This window comes from Nipponia nippon, unplaced genomic scaffold (assembly GCF_047370975.1).
Source record: "Nipponia nippon isolate SJK-2023a ecotype South Korea unplaced genomic scaffold, ASM4737097v1 scaffold_1, whole genome shotgun sequence".
NCBI lineage: Eukaryota > Metazoa > Chordata > Aves > Pelecaniformes > Threskiornithidae > Nipponia > Nipponia nippon.
Window position 1 is genome coordinate 135,862,720 of NW_028262290.1, and position 24,168 is coordinate 135,886,887.

A 24,168-nucleotide genomic window follows, 5' to 3' on the forward strand; every position below is an offset into this window, starting at 1 on the left:
CTTTTCAGCTGAAGCCAATTTTAACTGCATGTTAATTTTGTTAAAATATGTTTACAGTTCTGAATTATTAGTGAGCTGGGTACAGTAAAGGGCAATCTTTTGTTGTCCCTAAATAACAATATTCTGATAATAACCTGTGAGTTATTGCCTTTATACCACATAATAGAACCTCTCTGTGGAATAAATAAATATATTTAACCTCAAAGCCTTTTAATGTCCAGAGACTACAAAAATAGGTACTGCAATCACCTCTGTGTGCCATACACTGGGTAGATCTCTGTAAAATGTTTTACATACCTAAATTATTTAGTCAAAGCAGCAATAGAGAAAGCTTGATCTGTTTCAGGAGGAAAATATATGTGAATCAATTTTATAGATATTTACTTTCCCCTCCCTGGAAGTGTTCAAGGCCAGGTTGGATGAGACTTTGAGCAACCTGGGCTACTGGAAGGTATCCCTGCCCATGGCAGCGAGATTGGAACTAGGTGATCTTTAAGGTCCTTTCCAACCCAAACCGTTCTATGATTCTATGACTATACCTACCATAAACACGTGTTCATATTTGGACATATTGTAACACTTTGCCATATATCCAAATACTAAGTTCGGAAAAGGGTTTTTATTCTATAAGCCATAGCATGTTTTATGTTTTTTTGGAATACAGGATCTTATTGTTCATACAGACTATCTCTTTCAGCCCCTAAATGCTCAGTAAGATGACATCTAGTTCCATTTTTTAGTCTAAAATGATGGCAAGAGCTGATGGCCAAAGGAGAAAAAATCCTTTCAACCATCACCCACTCAAACTGTGAACAAAAGAGTTTGCCCTCAGTACATGGCACTTCCATGGCCTTGATATGTAGTCATTTAGAAGTTACATCAGGCATTTGGCAGTGAGGACTTGATTTTCTTTCCACATTGGAGTATTCTGCAGCTGCTCATTTAACAAGAAGCTTATGGTGTAGGTAAGATTAAGACTGCATGAAAGATTGGCAACATAAAATTGTGGAGAGCCATAACTCAAAAAAAAAAAAAAATCCTATGCTTGAGTTAACTGTGCTTCTGGACCAACAGCATTTGAGCCTAAGCAGTCCTGAATACCGTGAGAGAAAATGGAGCTTGTTTTGCCATTCCAGATATGTTGCAATAAGTCTTTAAATAGCAGGCTACAGAAGTAAAATATATGAAAAAAAAACTAAGCAGCAAAAGCAAGGGGGGAAATTAATACAGTAACATGCAAGCAGTATCAATGGAACAGTATTTGGCAGGGGGGGAGCAAGGAGTGAAATCCCAAATAAAAACAAAGTCCTCTAGGTCAGTACATTGTTGGTAGGTGGATCTCACATCTAAATGCCTAGCTTTATGACCCAGATAGATTTGGAGACAGTGGGAAGAGTAAGTCTGAGGAAGGTGTTTTCTTAGACATGACTCTTATGCTGAATACAATGAACAAGTACCTTAGCCATCCACAGACTCTGAACTCATCACTTCATCACTGGAGATACTCAGTTGGACTATGCAGGCCAGTGGTATTGGCAGGGGCTCTCCTTCTCCTGCAGGGAAGTCAAGTTGTGGTGAATTTATCAGCTCAGGTAAAAAATAGGGGGTGGAATAGAAGAAAAGGGCACTAAAACTGATCCTGGAAAATGATGTCAGAGAGGGAAGTTCTGGAAGAAGATTCTGGGAGAAATTCCTGAAAGGAAGACAGTTGGTGTTACCGATAAAGAGCTGCTTGTCAAATAATTTGGAATGTACAAGTTAACTTTTTTTACAAGTTATCCTTTTTTTAGGACAATAAAAACCCAGAAGTTTGGCTTGTTTGCCACAAATCAAATGGAGAAGATGGTGAAGGTGAAGAATGTCAATGATAATGCAATTAGAAAAGGTGGACAGGGCAATCCCCAAATCTTTCCAAGGAAGAAGCTTGATGCAAATGAAAAACACTTTTAAATGAAAATCTGAAGAGAAGAAGAAAACCTGTGTCTGATAGCTGGATGTCTGCTTAGTTGGGGATAACACAGGTGAAGACAAAAACAAGAAAATAAAGTAGAAGGATTCAGAAAATATTTTGATCAATGCAGCACAAAAACAAGTGCAGATATTGAGCAAAAGTCAAGAAAGTTGCTTTTAGGCCTATAAGAAAGAGCAAAGAGGCTATATAAAAGATGTGAGGAAGAGGATCTTAGAAAGTTTGTTGTGAATCAGTGGAGAGAGAGAGAATATCTGCAGCTAAATAATCTAACATCTAGCCTTGACTTATGAATATGTTGGTTTTTTTTTTTTTATAAATTAATGTTTGTTTGTCCAATAGGGAAGATAATAAATAATATTCTAATGCAAAAATTTAAATTTCAAATTGAAAACATAATGAATGAGGAAAAGAGGGACCTTTTTCAATTAAGAGAAAAATATTCTTTCAGACTGTAAATCAATGAGAGATGTTTCAGTGGTTTGCATACTTCTTATAAAAATAAATATCTGCTATGGAAACAAATGTATAACATAAATATGTATTAAAATTATAAGGGTCTGTTGCCAAGCCTTTGACTAACAAGTTATGGGAAGTTGCTAAGGAGAAGTCAGGTGAACATTTATTATTTGATCCCTATCAAGCAAGTGAGCATATAAAATGGGTGGTGATACAAGATTTGGCTTGAACCCCAGTGAAGATTTCAGAGTACTGCTCAAACTGTTGCATTTCAGGCATAGCTTCATAAAGTTAAGAAGCTAGATGTGCTCAGCTTCTGGTATGATTAATAACAAACAATTTCCAAACAACGATTCAGAACAGAAACTTGTTTACATGCCTTTTGGAAGAACCTTTCCAAAGAGGTTTGTTCTTACTGTTGAGCATACTGGGAGGACAGAGAGATCATTCTGCCAGTTTAGGCACCTAAATAAAGGGCCTAAATTTAGCCCCTGAAAATACTACTCTAATATCAATTTAATCAAAGCTCAAAATGAAAATACCCAGAGGGATTTGGGTTTTTTGTTTAGATGTTTTGGGTTTTTTATTAGGACGGTGTTTGAAAACCATAAACAAGCTGAGTTTAATTTTTTCAAGACTGTGCACAGGCAATTAATCCTTATCCCAAATATGCTTTTTTCTTTATGTTAAGTTTTTAGTGTGATGGCAATAATTATTATGTCACAAAAAAATGCTTAGTAATTGATTTTTTGGGGGAGAATTGCTCACTTCTCTCTCCTCAGAAATGCAAAAGTGGTGGGCACGAAAGTCTAGGCATTCATTTCAAGCTAGACAGGCTCTTAGTGTAAACTTTGTTTCTGTGCTTTTTACTGAAGATATCTGTGAGCCATTGCTCTGTGTTTCTGAAGAACTGCTAAAGTAACAGCCAAGCACATTGTATTGCATTGCTTGTATTGACTTCATCTGATGATGATGATGGAGATAGGATGCAGAATGAAGTCCCAGTTGTCGAAGAGGTGGCAGTCACCAACCTGCTTCTCCACCTGGATGCCCACAAGTCTATGGGGCCAGACAGGATCCCCCCAAGGATACTGAGGGAGCTGGCAGAGGAGCTTACCAAGCCACTCTGCATCATTTATCAGCAGTCCTGGTCAACCGGGGAGGTCCCAGATGACTGCAAGTTAGCAAATGTGATGCCCCTCTACAAGAAGGGTCGGACGGAGGATTCCGGGAACTACAGGCCTGTCAGCCTGACCTCGGTGCCGGGAAAGGTCATGGAGCAGATCATCCTGAGTGCCATTACGCAGCATGTGTGGGACAATCGGGGGATCAGGCTCAGCCAGCACGGGTTTATGAAAGGGAGGTCCTGCTTCACTAACCTGGTCTCCTTCGATGACAAGGTGACCCTCTTAGTGGATGAGGGGAAGGCTGTGGATGTTGTCTACTTCGACTTCAGTAAGGCCTTTGACACAGTCTCCCACAGCATTCTCCTGGAGAAGCTGGCTGCTCACGACTTGGGTAAGTGCAATCTGTGCTGGGTTAAAAACTGGCTGGACAGCTGAGCCCAGAGAGTGGTGGTGAATGGAGTCAAATCCAGTTGGTGGCCGGTCACGAGTGGTATTCCCTAGGGCTCAGTACTGGGGCCAGTCCGGTTCAATATCTTTATTGATGATCTGGATGAGAGGATTGAGTGCACCTTCAGTAAGTTTGCAGATGACACCAAGTTGGGTGGAAGTGTTGATCTGCTGGAGGGTAGGAAGGCCCTACAGAGGGATCTGGACAGGCTGGATCGATGGGCCAAGGCCAACTGTATGAGATTCAACAAGCCTGAGTGCTGGGTCCCACACTGGGGTCACAACAACCCCATGCAACACCACAGCCCTGGGGGAAGAGTGGCTGGAAAGGTGCCTGGCGGAAAAGGACCTAGGGGTGTTGGTTGACAGCCACCTGAACATGAGCTAGCAGTGTGCTCAGGTGGCCAAGAGGGCCAATGGCATCCTGGCTTGTATCAGGAATAGTGTGGCCAGCAGGACCAGGGAGGTGATAGTGCCCCTGTACTCGGCACTGGTGAGGCTGCACCTTGAATACTGTGTTCAGTTTTGGGTCCCCCACTATAAGAAGGACATTGAGGTGCTGGAGCTTGTCCAAAGAAGGGCAACAAAGTTGGTGAAGGGTCTAGAGAAGCAGCTGAGGGAGCTGGGGTTGTTTAGTCTGGAGAAGAGGAGGCTGAGGGGAGACGTTATTGCTCTCTACAACTACCGGAAAGGAGGTTGTAGCAAGGCGGGGGTTGGTCTCTTCTCCCAAGTAACAAGCGATAGGATGAGAGGAAATGGCCTCAAGCTGCGCCAGGGGAAGTTTAGGTTGGATATTAGGAAAAATTTCTTCACTGAAAGGGTAGTCAGGCATTGGAAGAGGCTGCCCAGGGAAGTGGTTGAGTCTCCATCCCTGGAGGTATTTAAAAGACGGGTAGACGTGGTGCTTGAGGACGTGGTTTAGTGGCGAACTTGGCAGTGCTAGGTTAACGGTTGGACTCAATGATCTTAAGGGTCTTTTCCAACCTTAATGATTCTATGATTCTGTGACTTTCAATCTGAGCTGTGTCCTTGATTGTGTTATGCTCAAACTCATTGTGCAGAATAATTTGGGACAATTTCAACATAGTTCTTTATCAGCAGTTATCAGAAATGCTACTAAAGGTTTACCACAGAGGTCTTTTTAATATACAAGATATTTAATACACTCTCTATATGGCTATGTTGGCTAATTGCCATGTGATCACTTTTCTTTTTCTCTTTTCAGTGACCACATAAACACTCAGCATGGATCTAGAAGAACCCTTCTCTAGTTACAGTAAATTTAGGGTTACCAAATATAAAGAAAGGAGGATGTGCTCAGTAACACAGTGTATCCTCAGCAGAGCTCATCTTACAGAGTACATGTCCTCTGCATCGTATTGAGTCACGGGGCACAGTTTGTTTTAGTCATCTAGTCTAACCTAACTGCCTTATCTCCCAATCTTCTCTGATGGTCCTTTAATTTGATTAGTGACTGAAAAACATAGATACATAGAAATTTAATGTCAGTTTCTAAAAACCAAAATAGCTCCTCAAAGAAAGTCCTTGAGATACTGGTACAAAGGTTTGTCTTACAGGACTGGTCCCTGGACTGGTCCCTACACAGCTGGGACATGTGGTCACCCTATGTGAAATGATCAATAAGTAAACTCTAATGAGTCAATTTGTGTACATGTCCCCTAGTTGTACATTATAAAGTTATCTACAGGAAGAACATAGGGGTGGGTCTTTTTTTTTTTTCACAAACACATCTTTTCCTGCAAAGTGAATTCCACTTCGTGTTTTTGTGAAACATTTCCAGTACCAAATTATGCATATATAGTGTCAGAAACTCCACAGAGATCTGACTTCAAATGAAAAGGGAGGGGGAATGTGCTTATATTTGAAGGCCTGATCCAAATATTTTGTTAAAATTTCCAGATATGCCATCCTCTGGTCTTTTGCCTATCATTTATAAATACTGTGGTTACTGACGTTTCATCCTGGGTTTAGAGATATTACCTATTTAAATGAGTATTTAAAATATGAACTGTCACTTGACTTAGTAATACATGTACAGCTGAAATGTATTTAAACATGACCATCAGAGGGCTGGCTGTCAAGAATATCACTGACAAAATGAATAGCATTATCTTGACAGTTTCTGTGGTTTTCTTGGAAAGCCAGGAACACAAGTTTCTCAGATTTTTTTTTTCTCAGATTTTTTCTTACGAAAGTGAATTATCATTATCTTTTAGTAAAGCTGTATCAAAAAGAGCTTGAAATCTCTTCTTGCTCTGACCTTCTCAAACTGTCACCTTTCTCAGATATACTGGCTCAGAATATCAGTAGAAACTAAGACAACTATAGTAACTAGTGTTTCACCAAAAACTAACATATTAATGAATTTTTTTTAGAAGATCTCTTACTTTGTTCTCAGGTTAATGCGTGTAATTTACTAAAAAATACCTGGGAGTCAAATATGAAATGACAGCTTGATTCAAACAAAGCAGGACCTGAAGTTTCTTGAGTACCTTTTTATAGACTTGGATCATTGAATGGTTCAATAATAGCCATATTATTTGCTTATCTGAGACCGTTGATTATTATGGGGTGGGAAATATTAAAAACAAATTATGTATCTATGTGTTTTGCTTTTTGTGTGTATTTGCAGAAAGTGGAATGCATAATCGTAAGGATGTTTTTTTTATCTAGAAAATAATTTTTAGTCTTAAGCCACTATAGCAAACTTTTCTTAATCTATTTTCAGTAATATTTTTTGTATATCTGTACTATTCCACATTAATAACTGATGTGAGCTAACTGGTTGTTCAGGTTAGATTTGCATTCTGATCCAAAGATTACAGGTTGCTGAATTATCCCTTAAGCTTCCTAGCCCTGCGGATCCATTAAGCCTTAATTAAAGAAGCATCTTAGAAAAAAATAATCAGACCATTTATATCCAAAGAAGATGCACATTGGTCATTTGTTTGTTCACCAGCATAAAAATTATTATTTAATGGAAATTTTAATCACAGCAAGCTTATAGATAGACATATATTAAATGCATTAATCTTTCTATAAGGTTATTCACAATGTATAAGGTTACTCCTCTGAAAAGACTGCTTCAGATTGCTTTCCGGTAATGCTAATACCCATTAAAAAGATGAATATATATGTGTGTAAGTCAATCATAAGGTATTAAAGAGGTGTAGCAACTTAAGCTTCTTTTCTTCTTGGCAGGTCACTTTGAGAAATGTCCTAGTTCAATTAAAATATTTTTTCCATTTCCTAGGAGTAGATTCAGATATGCTCTGTCTGTTCTCTATCTTATCTTCACTGTCAGGATTTAAAACAAACCTGAGTGAGATATAAGACGGATAGTCCAGCTACTTCGGACTCTGAACAGGTTCAAATTAAGGGTGTATATATGTGTATATGTCTGCATGTTCATCATGCATATGTCCAGGTTGAATATTTGGGAGATACAGAGGTACGTTTTTTAAGAGTCTGTTTACAATTTTGTCAAATTTAAACTGGGATAAACTGCATCTTGTGTTCATCAAACACCCATTCCTTCATCTCTGCTTTCAAAATGATACAATAGTGAGTGGAAACCACCTAAACTAGAAAGGCCTACAAACAAAAACAAGGTGTGGTAGTTTTCTTCAGATTAGATTGGTGATACTATGAAATGAAACTTCAGAGAAATTATCATCATCTAGGCTATTGTCATATATTGTGTATGACATGTAAATGACTGTGAAAGTACTGTATATCTTTAAAAAGAAATGAAGTATTTTAGAATAGTAGCATACAACTGAAATATTCATATAATATTCTCAGAAACACAAAATTGTCTAATTAGTTACTTAGTTCTGTTTTTAAATGCTCTGTATTCAGCATTATTTTGTGCACCAACATTGATTTTGATGAAAAAGTATTCCTGAAAAAAATCTCCATTCTTGGATGCTTTGGTGAAAAATATTACAATGCTTTAGGTGTAAAATGAGCTTTGTGACTGAAGCATGGGTGTAGTGAAAGGTGCTAGTTTCATATTACAATGATCCCATAAGACCTTCCTCCTCCTTTCACCTTGCAACAGGCCTGACAGCATTGTTTCTCCTCTAGTATATAATAATAATTATTATTAATAATAAAGCTCTTGCAAATTTTAGGCATGTTTGTGTGCACTTATGGTGTGTTACTTTTAAAAATGGAAAATATTTAAATTCAGGTATAGTACTGCTGGAAAATTGTATTTCAGGCTAGCATACCTATCAATTTATTAATAAAAAATTAATAAATAATGCCCACAGGTGATATTAACTATGGACCAGTATCTGACTGTCAAATGACCTTTCTAAAAAAACCTGTTCACTTGTTACCTTGCTAGGTAATATCATGAAGCATGTGAGCTTGCTTTACTGACTCCTGGGTTTTCTCTTTTATATCAGTTTTATCAAATCCAAAAATAATTTCTCATATTTTGCTGGCCATCCACAATATCAGGTACAAGGAAAGGTCAGCATATTAAAGCAACAATATGCAAACAATATTTGACTTACCATGCATGTGGATATTGCTCTGTTTCTCAGTATAGTTAATTAGGTGATTTTAATATGGTTTGTGACACAAAAAAGAAATTAATTCTCCATGGATCCAACAACAGTTCTATGCTCTAAATAGGTTAGGCTAGATGCCTCTTTTTGAAATGGCTGAATGAAGTCTGCTAAAATGAAACCTTTTTCAAGTGTAGCCGAAACAGCGCGCAATGAAGGACCCTCTGCTCTCCTCATCCAGAAATACAAAACTTTTAACGGTTGTTCCTCAGGAATCAGGGATGACATCTGGTAATTCCTGTAGCTCTTAGGAGACAGAATTTGCATTCCTACCCACTTTCAAGTTCCTGTTACTTTCAGTTCTTCCGGTTGTTTTTCATTTATTTATACTAGTCTGTATGCTACTATCTTAACAAGTAAAAGGTGATAGACGTTTGAAAAACAGAAAACTCAGTGTAGTTTCTCTTTTTTTTCTCTTTTCTTTTTTTCCCCTAAAGCAAAGGATTATTTTGCTAACAGGCAACCAGCATGGGCTGGTGTCAGATTTTCCTGTAGCATGGAGTTGTGGTTGGGAAGAGGTCCCTGTGCTAGGGAATCTAAGGACTCTGTACGTTGGACTCAAGGGTTCAAAAGAGCAGTTGGACAGTATAAACTAAAAGAAGCCTTAGCAGCTCCCCTACTTTTGAGCTTATCTGTGTGCAGTTACTGCTCTGGTTTTACAGTCTGAATTAATAAAAATAGCCTTAAAACAATTTTTGTATGAAATTGGTCTGACATGGGCCTGTCTTGTGTTGTGCTTGTCAAAATTAGCTTTGTGTATTACTCTTTTTACCTCTCAGCTCATTAAGTTAGTTGATCCATTTTGGAGTCAGAAAATGTTCAGGCAGGGGAAAATTTTTATCAAATCAACCTTGCATGGAAACAACTGCCTGTTTGCCATCTGCAGTGGGCATTGATCCCTGGCTTGTTTGTGCCTTGCATTTGTTATGCATGAGTAAGCACATTAGCCTTTTCATTTCATTCATTAGACAGTTAGTCCTTGATTAGTGTTTCCTAGTTTCTGTCAAATATGCTACTACTCCTTTATTCATTTTGTCTTGGGTCTGCCTTTTTCTTTTGCTTCAGCATGTAGAAAATTAACAGTTAACCACAACAGTAGTCCTTTTATTTCTTTTTCATGTAGAACTGGCTAACAAATATACTTTTCTAATGTTGGCACATCTAATGTGGGATAAACTATGAATGATGGGTCTTTCAAAAGTTAACAGAGTTATTATTTTAGTTCAGCTGGCAGGCTTTGTTTAGAAGTGTGATGTCTCAGGATTTACTGTCAGCTTTATTTCATCCGTCTCCAAGAGCTGTGGGATCACCTGGATACTTGTGGATATTTACCTTATAAAATTGCACATAAAAATAAATTTAAAGTAATGATGAGTGCAGTTTGAGAATATAGCACTGAAAGTTTCAGATGACAGTTTGGATGACAGGACAGAACAATAAGGCATTTTATGAATACAACCAGTTCATTCACTAGGGGGTTTTGCTGTTATTTCCTTACAGGACAGTAAATGTTAAATGACAATTCCATTCTTAAAGATAATAGAAAAATAAATAAATAATGATGTGATGTGCATAAAGCAATAAACTATATACAACTTTAGAAACTACATAAGATCATGAATAAAAGTGAATATTTCAATGGAGCCAATACATTTAGTGATGCCACTAAATGATTTTATTTGATCAGTGATCACAAGTTTTGCCTAAAAATCCTATGCTATGCTATATCCTTATGTAGGTAGATGTCATGGTTTAACCCCAGCTGGCAACTAAGCACCACAGCTGCTCGCTCACTCCCCCCCCCCCCCCCCCCACCACCACTGGGGTGGGAGAGAGAATCAGAAGAGTAAAAGTGAGAAAACTCATGGGTTGAGATAAAGACAGTTTAATAGGTAAAGCAAAAGCCGCGCACACAAGCAAAGTAAAACAAGGAATTCATTCACTATTTCCTATCAGCAGGCAGGTGTTCAGCCATCTGCAGGAAAGCAGGGCTCCATCACATGTAACGGTTACTTGGGAAGACAAATGCCACAACTCCGAACATCCCCTCTTTCCTTCTTCTTCCCCCCAGCTTTATGTGCTGAGCATGACGTCATATGGTATGGGATAGCCCTTTGGTCAGTTGGGGTCAGCTGTCCCAGCCGTGTCCCGTCCTAACTTCTTGTGCACCCCCAGCCTACTCGCTGGTGGAGCGGTGTGAGAAGCAGAAAAGGCCTTGACTGTGTAAGCACTGCTCAGCAATAACAAAAACATCCTTGTATTATCAACACTGTTTCCAGCACAAATCCAAAACACAGCCCCATACTAGCTACTGTGAAGAAAATTAACTCTACCCCAGCCAAAACCAGCACAGTAGAGTGTGTGTAAAATATTATGTCTTATTTATTGTTATTTATTCATAATCTTAAAAGTTTCTGTAAATGTTATCAATCTATCAGAACAATTTTACCTTTGACATGATATTAAAGTTCATATATTTATTTTTTCAAAGTACCCACAAGCCAGTAAACCAAACCTGAAGGTTGGACCAGTCTGTTCTCCTGAGGGTGCCCTGCTTAAGATTCTAGTAAATAAAAAATTATCGTAGTCATAAAGTGTTGCAGCCATGTTTGATGTTAGTGGGTACCTATATATCTGCACAAAATGCTTGCTTATTTGAAATTTATATTAACACTGATTGGTTTAAATAAAAATTACTTTAAACAAAATATTTTGATCATGTTTGGAATCAGAAATACAATAAAATTTAAGTATTTAATTTTGGTTTTTTCCCCTAAATGCTAATTCTCATAGTTTGAAAATAATTTAAAATGTTGCTAGATATAGACTTCATACTGAATTTAATACTTCTCTCAAATTCTTAGCTTTTATATTTCCATGACCTTTTAAGTTGGTAAATAATGTATTTTTTTCGTATACATGATAGTTGATTATAGTGATGGTTATATTTGTAGTTTTTGTCAAACTCTATTTACATGGAAACTGGAATTAATTTAAATTTCTTACTAACTGAACTAACTCTTCTTATATTTATATTCTTATATATGCAGTATTTTAAAACATAATTATAAAACCATGATCCAAATGGATTTCTCTGTGTTTACTATCTCCTGCAAGAGAATGAAGACTTGGTAGATTTCGTACTTTTACACCTCATTTAATACATACATTAAAAGATGAAAAAACTTTTTACTTTCTTAATTCCCAGTTTGTAAATTTTTAATGAATTAGTATGTGAAATAAATATTGCATGATCTGGAATGAGGAGTTATTTTCATACCTGCAAAGGATATATAAAAGTGCTGTGAAAACTGATTCTAGCCTATCAGTTCCAAATATTCTATTTTCAGCAATCCCACCACCACAATGGTTTGATTCTTTTTAAAATGTTATACACATATAAGTATTTTATACAGCTGTTTCATTTCACATACGCATTATTTAAATGTATTATTAGCATCATTTACTACATTTTAAAATATTTTGATAAAGTATATTTAATTTAATTAACAAGTCTCTTTTTCATATCAAAAATCCATTCTTCCCCTCACATGATTTCATACCCTGACATATAGCAAATAGGGCATCTTCTGGCATTTTTTCCCATTTTCTACCAAATTTCAGAGAAAGCTATTGGATGGCCATATGCATATATCAAGCTATATGCGTATAAAGTAACTCTGCTGAATCTATCACTCACCTTTACTAAAGGAATAGATTTCATAGACTTTATTTAGTATTCCAACAAGAAAGAACTGTATGAATGGTCTTATTGTAAACCTTCACCAGATCTGGATGATACTTGCTATGCAGAAGTGGAAGACACTTTCAGTAAACGTAACTATCATGTCTCATTTCTAAAAAGGAATAATGGAGACTAACAAGTGTAGTAAATTTTTAAGTTCAGATATATCCCATTCTTGGAACAGTGTACCTGTGAGCTTTCTGAGTGATAAGAGTATTGCTCCTGTTGAAAATAACAGGTCACAAAACACCTTACAAACAATATGCCTTGTTTACAGTTTTGGTCTTCCGTTTTGCAATTTTCCTGTCACAATAGATTTATGGTTTTCTTTTTCCTGTTAGGATGCTTCGATTGCCCACAGATTCCATATCATGAGAGAAAAACATCCAGAGAAGTTCAACAGTAGGTAAGAATCTAAAAATAGTTGCATATGAAATGATTCTTTCCATGTTATTAAGGTGTGTTCTGTGAGGCGTTAAATTTTGCACATCCTTTAAAATATTGATTCTTAGAAAAGAGAGGAAATTGGTGCATTTTATATTAAGTATATGCTCTCAGACTGCTTGTAGTGTAACTGTTTTATATCTGGTATTTCAACTGCAATGAATAACATTATAAATAAACTGTTCTCACATGCGAAATGTTTGACTTGTAAGACTAGCATGGACAAGATGATGCATTGTGGTATCTGAGGATCCCTGAATTGACACTTTGCCATTAGGCACTGAAGAACACTTATTAGACAGCTGCAGATGGTGATCCTTATGTTTCATTCCCACACGCACACTGGTACATTGACAGGGGGCTCTTCCATATATACTCTTAGTAAGGGCAAGTGAATGCCATTTTACACATAAATGCTTTTATCATTAAACAGCTTTGGATATGTAAAAAAGTCAGGAATGAGACTTTGCATCTGTTCCTTGTGTTGCTTTTTGATTTTGCAATGTTATCTCAGAGCTTTTCTAGAGATTAAAAATGTATTACAACATGTACTGTTAATTCACCTTCTTTCAATATCTGGTTTGTTGAGTAGATAATATTCATAATGCAATGCTTATGTTTGTCTCTTCTTATTTAGGTAATTTAGCACATAACTTATGATGGGTAAAAGCAACATTTCAGAAACTTTAATTAACATTTAAAGGCACATGGGGAAAGTAAGAGACGAAGTTATTGTGAATAAATGGAGAATATCTAGATGTAATTATTAACACAAATGTTTCGTCATTGTGAGCCTATCCATAGACTTTCTTTAGTTTTCCATGAGGGTGACCTGGAAAGTCTTGTGTAGATGCAAATCTTCGTAGACCTTGGGATGATAAAATATGCTGTTTGTGCTGTTGTCTTAGAGCTGTACAGAACGATGTTTGAATGTGTTTGAATATTATCTAACTGCTTACTGTTTTCATGTTGAAAGTATAAATTTTACGTTTAACAGTCAGAGATGAGGGCTTTTTTCTTAAATACTCAATCTGTTTAGCATCTATGCCATGACATACTATGACCCTGAGTGTATGTTTAAGTTCCACAGTAAACATTTATTTTCTATGACCTCCTCTTCCTACCTTCAATGCTTCTCATTCTGAAAGAATTATACTATGAAAAGATTTGAACTCAAGCCTGATCTGCACATCCCAATGTATTATACTTGTTCAGCAGGACTAGAGATATTGGACATTTAGCAAATGCAGATATTCTAGGCCCTGAAGATAAAGCTAGTTTATCAGTGGTCTTTCTGCATATTTTCAGCAGTTGGCAATTATAATTTATAAAAAGCTCAGCTAATAACATGAGTTTCAGATCAGATTTCATGTCACAATAAATCATATGCCATTAATAACATCTGCTAGCAGACTCACCTTGAAATTCATCTATATTTTAAGGAACCTGATGTTTCTAACATTATCTTAAGGAAATTAATTACAAAAATATATAGTTCCAGTCCCTACGTGCTTTGGTACTGTGATATTGAAAGAATTTGAAAAAAGCAATGATTCTCAGGGTATTGAAAGGCTATTCAGAAAGATTATGCATTTCTAAAAAAGAACGTAAAGACTTGAACAAAGTATTGTAATAGAGACTGATGTTTTAAAATGTTTCTTCTTTTCTGTAGTGAGAAAAACATGCAGATTTCTATTTTTGTTGAATACAATTTTCCAAATGATGTTAGTTCACAAATAGTTTGTTCCACTAACAGTTATTTGCATGTGGCAACACTCCATAATATATTGCAGCAGCGTTTTCCTGTAGTGTGAAAATAAAACCCTTTTTTAGATGTCTGCTAAACCACAAGACTTTCTTCACCAAAGTGTGGAATTTTCTCTGCAATATAAATGATTTAGGATCAGCAAGTCCAGCTCAAGTCAGACTCATAGTGGGCTCCATAGTTAATAGCACTTACTCATTTGAAAATCCTACATTGACACATATGAATATTTCGAGTGATTTAAAAAATTGGTTCTTTTGTGGTTCTATGTTAGTTTTCTCTTGCCTGATTTTCCAAGGTTTTGAGCTCCTACAGCTATCATTCAGTTTTGTAAAGCAGGTCCTTGCACTGAGGTTCTGCTCTGAAAATGAATATGTAAAAAGTTTCCTCACTGAAGAGAAACTTTAAGTTTATGCTGTGTGCAGAGGTCTTTCGAAACCCAAAGGTGGTGTATTTGCTTCAGTGCAGTAAGTTACGTTAAGTTTGGTATTGGAGAATCTTTTGTTTTAAATCCTGGTAATGATCCTCAGATTCCTGAGGGCATTCCTTGACACTCTGCTCCCAAGTTTCGCATGTAATTAGAGCATACCAATAGGGAAACTCCGGACACATACTTTTGTGTGAAAGCAGAATCTTTCTGTACTTGCTTACCTTCTCAAAATGAAAATGAGAGCATATCACAAGGCTTGGAAGGACTTTTTGATGATTACTAGCCAATATTGTAGAGTGCTTTGGAAGTAGGTGGCTAGCTAGTTTCCTAATAATTATTAGGAATTCTGACACATTTTGAAACTGTTCATAGATATTAGACACAAAGACTTAGTATTGCTGACATTAAAAATAGAAAGAAAGAAAGAAAGAAAGAAAGGTGTGGATTTCTAAACGGCCTACAGATACTTAAACATTGAGGTCTTTAGAAAATCTCAGATTAAGTATGTGTAAATACTCATGAATTAAAACTCCACGTTATCTGTTGTTTCTTAAATCTTCACATGACTTAGCAGCTACCTTGTGACATTTCTTTTCAATGAAGCACCTGTTTGTTTCAGATTCTTATTAAATTGAAATGAAGTCCCTTTGTCAAAAGAGTCTTCTGTGTTCAGAAGCTTAAGTTTCACTGAAAAATGCTTAATACATGCCTAAATCACTTGGAAATGTTATACTTGTAAGCTGCAATATGGAATGGCTCCATATTGTTTTCCAAATAAGGTCCAGCATAAATGTCTAACAGTGATTTTAAAATATTCATTACTTGTTCCTAAAAATGGATCTGCAGGAGAAGAATTTTTCTTCTGGTGATAGTCAAATAGAAAAGAATGGAAGTGAGAACACAGTAGCATCCCCACCTCTGTCAAAAGAATGAATCCTAATATGCCATTTTAAGTAATCGTGTCTTCAGATCATTAGCACACATTATCAGAAACCAGTACTGACATTGCATTAAGATTTAAATGTGTTCATAAAACCCTGAATCTCAGCTGTCACATTACCCACTCTACAGATCTGAAGCACTGAGAACCCGGTGCTTGAAAAAGCAGGGTTCACTTCCCAGCATCTCCTGCTTAAGGGTAGGGTCAGATTTTCTCATTTCAGTGTGGAAGGGCTGAGTTAACCCTATGGGGAAGAAAACTTGCAAAAGACAGCATTGCAAGTAACAGTATCATTAAACTAGGACATACTGTTGAAATAACGATTCAGTTAGGCCAAAATGACCTGCAGGGAGATCTGTGTAAACATCATAGACTCGATGCTGGGAATAACAGATGTATGAGTTATGTGACTGGAATATACACAAAGAAACAAAGAATATGTTCAACAAAAAATAATTCAAGTTGATATTAACTATTCTAAAATAATATTCAGTTAAATTAGGCATGCTAATTTGACTTTCTAGCACCCCATAGCATAAAAGACATTACTTAGTCTCAGTAAACTAAAGTAGGATTTACAAAGTGCATTTACAGTCTTAAGTACATCATCTTTGAGATTTTCAAACATCAGTCTATTTTTCTCTTTTATGAAGAGGAAATCCTAAAGTAGAAAAAGATCCTATTCCTAATAACTCGATCTGTATCGTGTTCTTGACCATGTACTTTTGAGATTCCCTTTCAGCTTGCTTAATTATGCTTTTATTTTGTGCAATAGCTATGCACTTAACCTGTCGGGAAATTTTTAAGTAATGGAAGTATTTACTTTGTGCAAGTAATGTCCAAAAGAATAAATGTTCTTTTAATGAATATGAGTGAAGGAAGTTACACTTTTGTTTTGACCTATGTGTTATGTGACACTGGTTTAATCTGGAAAAGCCACAGAAAGAAAAGGTGGGATAAATGGCAGGTAAAAGAATCTTTAGCAAGTTCTTCCATGTGTTCCAACTTGAGTACTGCACTACACAATGTAGTCATCATAGTATCATATCTTGCCTGACCTCAAGAAAAAGGGAAAAAAATCCTGTCATGCAAACACAGATTTCTAATCCAACCTCACAGCAAAGAAGCCAGAACACAGTTATTCCACTTGAATATTGGAGATTACCCAAATCACGTGCTGTTGAAAGCAAGTACTAGTTCCAGTTTGGTGACTGAACGCCACAAATCAAAAAAAATCAGTGTAACCTTTCTCATTTTTGCATAAGGCAACCTCAGTTTAAAAGCAAAATCATTTGCCAGGGGGTGAATAAACTGCTCCATTCTCAGATATACTTAGCCTTTGTTTTAAAGTCGGCTTATTTTAGCTTTGAATTGAAAAGCCAAAATGTTTAATTTTGAATAGAACAAACTGTTTTGATATTTTCATTATTCTTCCAGTTTTTCAGCTGAAGTGATGGAGTCTCTTTGGTTATATATACTAATCATCAACACAAAATTCTGAACTTGAATGGCAGACATGTCAGTCTCTTTCCTTCAACCTCTCCCCTCTTTCTGGTTGTGACTGAGCTGAGAACGCTTAAAAAGAAGACACTAGCCCCACAGAGAGACCAGATTGCAGACATCTGTTACCTGTCCTGTTGAACCCACAGGTTTCTTTTCATGAAAGGATAAGACCCCAGGGAACAATACCTCTGAACCCAGGCAGTATTACTGCAACTGTAGTCATCAGAAGCAGCAACACAAGGTGAAAATATTTATGATAGAGTGAGAAATATTTTCACATGAGCAAGTGATGACTTGTAGGTAGACAGCTTACTCTGCCTAGCTCTTGCTTTTAATGTTTATAGACAGAAAGAAAAAATAAAAAGAATCAACATAACATGTTCTTTTGTCAGACTTCAAACACGTAGTAGCTTATCATTAGAAAAAATGCCTGAAGTGTATAATGTGTGCTTGAGTTTACTGAGCTGGGACAAAAGAAGATACTTGGAGTATAACACTGATTTAGCATACCTATGTCTGTTGTCTACAGAGCAAAATGACAGCAGTCGGCATCTGCAGTATCTGCACCTCTCTGATGCAAGATTTCTTGTTTTTGTCATTTCTCTAGAAGGTGGTAATAGGCTAAGGCCCTCTGCTTGAGAGACTTCTTACTCTGTTAAACTTGATTCTGTAGTGGCTATCTGTGAGGCTGGTGTGGTTGGGGAACCTTAAGTTCAGACTCATGAGGACTAGAGGCAGTGTGCTGTATAAAATATATTCTAAGCAGACATCCCTACATCCTGAGCACCCCCTGTCATTTCAAAGTACATCTTTGAAAGCAGTGTGCTGTATCAGACCCTAAGCAGAGCAGTGAATTTATGTTTGTACTCTCAGGGTCCTCAGCTGTCAAATTCACTACCGCAGGACTAAAATGGGGTCAGGTTTTGTACTGTTATAATGGTAAGGGCTATCTGGTTATTGGGCACTTCTGTTGGAGGGGGTTGTTGTGAAACACCTGCCATTCTGCACTTTTAAAAACAAACAAATAACTGAAATATGTAGTATTGATATTGACAAGATACCAGAGTGTTTTTTCCTTTAAGGAAAGTTATGTGTTTTAAAGATATGTAATGATACTCAGTTGTTAAAGAAACAGTTGCTTTGGTAATTGTCAAGTAAAATGTATAGCCGTGTTAAAGGGTGAAAATCATTGCATTGTCTAGGAGAAAGGATTGTTTAACATGGTGCAAAACCATATAGAGGGATTGGCACAGCATGCATTGTGCAAGTAACAAACTGTTGATTCACAACAGGTCTATCCATATGTTATAGGCCAAGGTCAATAAAATCTAATTTTCTTCAACTGATGTCAGGCTGGTAAAGGAATTTATTGAAAATGATGTTTCATTACTTAGAATAGGTCATTGAACCTTTTCTATGGATTGAAGTGCCTATTGGATGTTCTACACATTCCTTAATTAAGTAAAACTACTGCCTTTTATTACAATACGTTAAAGGCAAACTTAACTATATAGGAATTAAATCTCAGTCTCTTTCCACTGTTCAGTCACACCATTTGAAATAACAATTATTAACACAATGATAGAAAAAGGTTTCTGACTACTTTCATTTGTAGTATATTCACACATGAAGGGAGTCTATAATAGATATGAGACACACTGTAACAAAATACTAAACTACAGCTTGCTATTTATTGCTTGCTGATAAAGTATGGTCAGGTATTTATATACAAATAAATAAGGTTATTTTCCCTGATTTTCATGAGCAAACACTGAATAAAATGCATCATGACACAATTGTTTTTTATCAAATATTGCTTGCTTTTTTTGGGGGGACGACTTATTTTTATAGTCGGTACTAGTGAATATTAACAATGTAAATTTGCAGCTGATTTTCAAACTTCATTTTGGATCAATTAATCTTCAGATTTCTGAAGCAAATGGCAAATCTTTACGTAAGATTCATGTGGATATATTTCATGTTTACAACAGATGCTGGGCTAAACAGTTAAGCAGCAGCCATTTCTAATATATATCGCAAAACCAACAAAACCTTCTTTCAAAATCCAGTCAAGGTTGCTAAGTGGCCACAGTGCACTTACGTATGATAATATTGACAATATCGAGGCCATTAAAAGCAATGAAATGAATTGTTCAGGAATAAATTTTACACTTCCTATTTAATAAACATAAACACATTATTCTTTAGTACAAAGAAATTAAAATTTAATCACAACATGAAAACCTTTGCTCTGAACTGTGGGTACTTTATGGGACTTTATTTTAAATCATTTATTCCAGTAATTAAGCCCCTATTTTTAGATAATGTTGTTATCCAGGCATATACTACAGTACCCATAGATAATGAGGAGAGCCCAAATACTCTTTTAGTATAGCATGGACTGACATGATATACAGCATGTGCCTTTACTTGCCTTGTACCTTAAGTTATTAGAAATTGGGTCCTAGATTTGCTTCAGATCCAGGATCTTACAGCTAATATACCCTAGGCTTCCAACTCTACACACACTCTGAAATTGAAATTAGTTTTTGTCATATTAGAGAGATTTATGTAATTAGAAAAAAAAAATTAAAATTTAGCGACTCCTCCTAAATCTGTGTTAGAACAACTGTTCAAAATTCATTTTTTAATAGATTACCTGAAAAGTAATCCTTTCAACCAATATGCTAGCCCCTGATTAAATATCCTATAGTTCTTATCTTTGCTAATTATATAACTGAAGTGATTTTAAGTAGTCAATGTATCTAATAAGGAGCCTGTGTCACCATCTCCATCACTTCAGATAATATTTTTCATTTTCCACTTTATTCTGTTTGAATGTAGTTTGCCTCGCTCATGTCTATGTATTTTTATGTAAATAATTAGACTGCTTTCTGAGCTGATTTCAAGCCTCTTGCTTTTATTGCAATGGGTTACATAGTCCTTTCTAAGAAATGTGCAAAGCTAAAAGTATTGCCAAACTTATAGTATATAGTAAAGTATAATCTGTGTATCTTAGAAAATAAGATCAATCCTGTGGATATCACTCAAGTAAAGTATTAAATCTCTTTAGCATTGATGTACCCAAATTATATTTTCAATTTTTATTTTTATATTTAATTGTATTTTCTTTATATATATATTTATTTTTATATTTTGTATTCTATACTTATACCCAAAATATGGATTTTTTTCAATATCTTTGTGTATGCATTTGTGTGTGTGTGAAACCACTACACATTTTTAAGTATATTGTCAGAAAAAAGTACAAAACTATAAACATCACCAGAGAAATATTAAGCTGACTTCATGATCTAAAGGGAATGGCTGTTGCTTATTTTGATATGTGACACTACTACAACTGAAGCCAAGTTTAGCTAAAAGATAAAAGTAGTTTAAAGTGATATTGTCAGTCTTTCCCTCACCGCACTTCATAGTCTGCCTAACAGGAGAGCTGATGTGTTTTGGGAATACTGTTTTGGTCATTTATATCTTTTGAGACTAAATCATATATTTTTTTATGTTCTTGCCGTTCCTAAGACAGGCTTACTCCTATTAGGATATTTCCATGTGCTAGCATGGAAAGAACACCCCTCTGGCTTCTCTTGTAACTCTATTACGGAATGATTGGCGACTATTGATCTACATTCGCTTCTGAAGTAGAAGATAAACAGATGTTCATTTGCTATCTCACCAGTGGTCGGGGCGCTAGTATCCTGCTTTCAACTTTTTCCTTTGTCAGACAGAGAAGTTATGGGAATTTAAAAGATGTTGCTAACCTGCTCCAACAAAAATTCTTTGTGTTTATTTAGGACTCTACTCTGCATTTCAGGAAATACACGTTGTATGTATGTTACCTGTCTCTGTTGAGTGCTCTCTAATATTCAGCTCTGGTTTGTGTAAAAGGCTTCAGATTAACAAGGTATGTGGCAGATTGTTGGCTAAAGGATCAGAATACCCCCCTCTTCCAGCTCAAAAGGCCCAGGAGGACTCTCTGGAAAAACTGTCAAGACAGGATACAAGACAGGCAAAGAAACATGTGGGGAACAACAGAATTTTGGTATCATTTCTCAAAGTTTTAACAAACAGTAATTACAGAATTCTGAATTCATTTACTGATCGGTGATTGCAAAGGTGAGCCGGATGCTTGTGGTATGTTCGTATGTCATGGCATAAAATGGATCACAATAGAAAAAGCAGAAAATCATTGGACATAAAAACTGTTACCTAGTAATTACTTGGAATTTATTAAGCTTGGAAAGTTTTCAAATTATATCCAGTTTCAATCCCTGGAAGTGTGCTTAGATATGCCAACAATTAATATGGTTCCTTAGGTTAAAAAATTAATACAGTATTTTAACATCATACTGAATTTACATTAAATTGTTTTCCTGATGATAGGCCTAAAATTCAGGACCAGGGTATCATTTGAATCCATGTGACATAGGTAGATGTGGTAAAAGCTGCCTAGGATTTTGATTTAGTAGTCAGAGGAAGAGGCCATCTGTTAGATTTGCCATTTTTTGTTCAAATTAGACTTAGGGAACAGCTGCAAGTAATATGGTTTCCTGGTTCTTGAGAACCTTTCAGTTATGCTTTTTTTAATAAAGATTTGTCCATATGAGGAACAGCAAGGTCTGTTAACCTTTCTTGCAGCATGCTATTTCTGAGCCAATTATGAAGATGTCTAAAGGCATTGAATGCTCTTTGGACCAGTAACTTGTGATTTGGGAGTATAACGGCCAACTGAAGAACTTTCTCTGTGGTTAAAATATTTGTGCTCACAATATATTAAAAACAAGGGCAGCATTGATTTTTTTATGAGCTAAATACTTCTTGGACTTTTTTTCTTTTAGTTATGATGATATATTAATAACTACAGTAGCAGCAGAAGTAGCAGAAGATTCTTAAGTGATTTGGATTTTGATAGTAAAGCCTTGAAGGCTGTGTTAAGCTGTCAATCTAGTTCTTTATCAAGATTTTGTTGATGTTCAAAGAAAGAAAAAAATGTGTTAATCAAAGAAATATGTTCTTGCTGGTATGAGGCAGCTGACAACTCACTCTGAATGAAATCTTCAGTATGTTTAGTTGCTTTGATTTCATAGAGAATTGCAGTGTAAGTGTTCTGTGGAAGAGATTTGGGAAGATAAATTTAATTGTCAAATTGTTGTGGACTTTTAAAAATTAAACCTGAGTGGATTGACCTAACTCAGTAGGGCTTGTGCTTCAAAAAAACCTTGCAGTAGCAAAGCTGCACAGCAGCCATGCCACTGCAGCCATGGGGCTATTTTTATACTGGCTTCATAGTGAGGGCACTCAGCCAGGAAGAGGGAGATTGGGGTTCACTTCCCCTCTTCCGACAAGGAGCAATCAGACACATTCTTACTTACTTGGAAAGTGTTTTAATCACTAAACAACAAAATAGCAGCTGGACTACAATGCAACTACAAATGCCATAGTTTGCAACTATGGCAGAAACACAGAAAACAAGTAAGCAGGTGGGAATTTGACTCTGTCACCAGATTGCCAGGGCACTATCCCTGTGAAGAGGCATTTCTGTATTATTTGAAGTCTGGTAAAAGACTAAGTTTTTAATCACATTGCTTAAATTACTAACAACATTTATCTACTACTTTATTCACATAAGCAAAATAAATATCATAGAAACTGGACACACCTGCTGCAAAGGTGATGTGTAGCATACTAGTATCTGCATAGCAGAATGAGAGATTCTCAACTGCTTTTGTTAAATCTAGAATAAGAAAGCACAGACACTAATCTAAAGTATTTACAATCTGGCATATTGCCTAAGCGCACACAGCCTTCCATCTGCCAAAGCTTCTTTGACATCACCTACAATGCCCAAAGACACTAATATTGTAGGATAAGGGTATATAGCCATGATGCAGAACAGTCCCTGTTGGAGAGACATAATAGTCAGACACAGCAAGCACTGCCAAAGAGAGAACTACTTAGAGTTACAGAAAGAAGATGCCTGTCAGGGCTGACCTGAGCCTGCTCCAACTCTGCCAGTTTCTCAGTATCATTCATGGACAGTCACAGCTGACCTGCATAATGAACTGCAGGTCTGCTTCTAAGCTGGATGACACTTCACGGTCTGCGTGGAGCACACCACCACATGTTCTTCTGTGGTTTAGAGTAGATTTAGACTACCTCAAGCATAAAGCAATACCTTATGGCTGTCTTACTTGTGTTTCCAGAGCCATCTTGGTTAGCACTAGCTCTGCAATCCTGGAAGCGTGCTCCATTACGCAGTGGAGACGTGGCTGAAGTATGGCATAAAACGTGCAGTGTTTTATCCTGTACTGTGTTTTGAGTATACTGGATCACAAGCTAGTGGTCACCCATCTCTCACATTATACCAGCTTCTTGATCCTTACCAAATGTTTTTAGCTGTCTCGAGTAAAAGAAGTCTTTGAGATGAACTTTGAACTTTTAAGTCTGTTCTTGCTAAAGGGCACATTCATCTTTTGCCTACTTTTTCCTTCCTCTGGCATGTGATGACTTCTCTTGTTTTTCTTTCTGCTTTTGACTCCTTTTTTCCTTGCCTTTCTTGACTTTACTTTGTTTCTTCACCTTATAAAGTAATCAAGGATACAGATTTCAACAAAACTGTACTCTTGGTTAAGAAGGATTTCAATTTTTATTATAAAGCTAAATTAAGAGCTGCTTAATGCTCATGGTTTAGTGTTTTAATAAAAAAGGAAATGGAGAAGC

At 36.3% G+C, this 24,168-nt stretch overlaps 1 protein-coding gene across 11 annotated transcripts in view; it reads left to right on the forward strand.

Moving 5' to 3' along the window:
• DGKB (diacylglycerol kinase beta) overlaps nucleotides 1–24,168 on the forward strand; it is a 494,094-nt gene that overhangs the window by 339,804 nt on the left and 130,122 nt on the right. For all 11 annotated transcript variants that reach the window (XM_087773968.1, XM_087773975.1, XM_087773980.1 and 8 more), the window contains one exon: nucleotides 12,690–12,754. In XM_087773968.1, coding sequence (XP_087630094.1) covers nucleotides 12,690–12,754 — 65 coding nt within the window. The remainder of the gene's footprint in view (nucleotides 1–12,689; nucleotides 12,755–24,168) is intronic.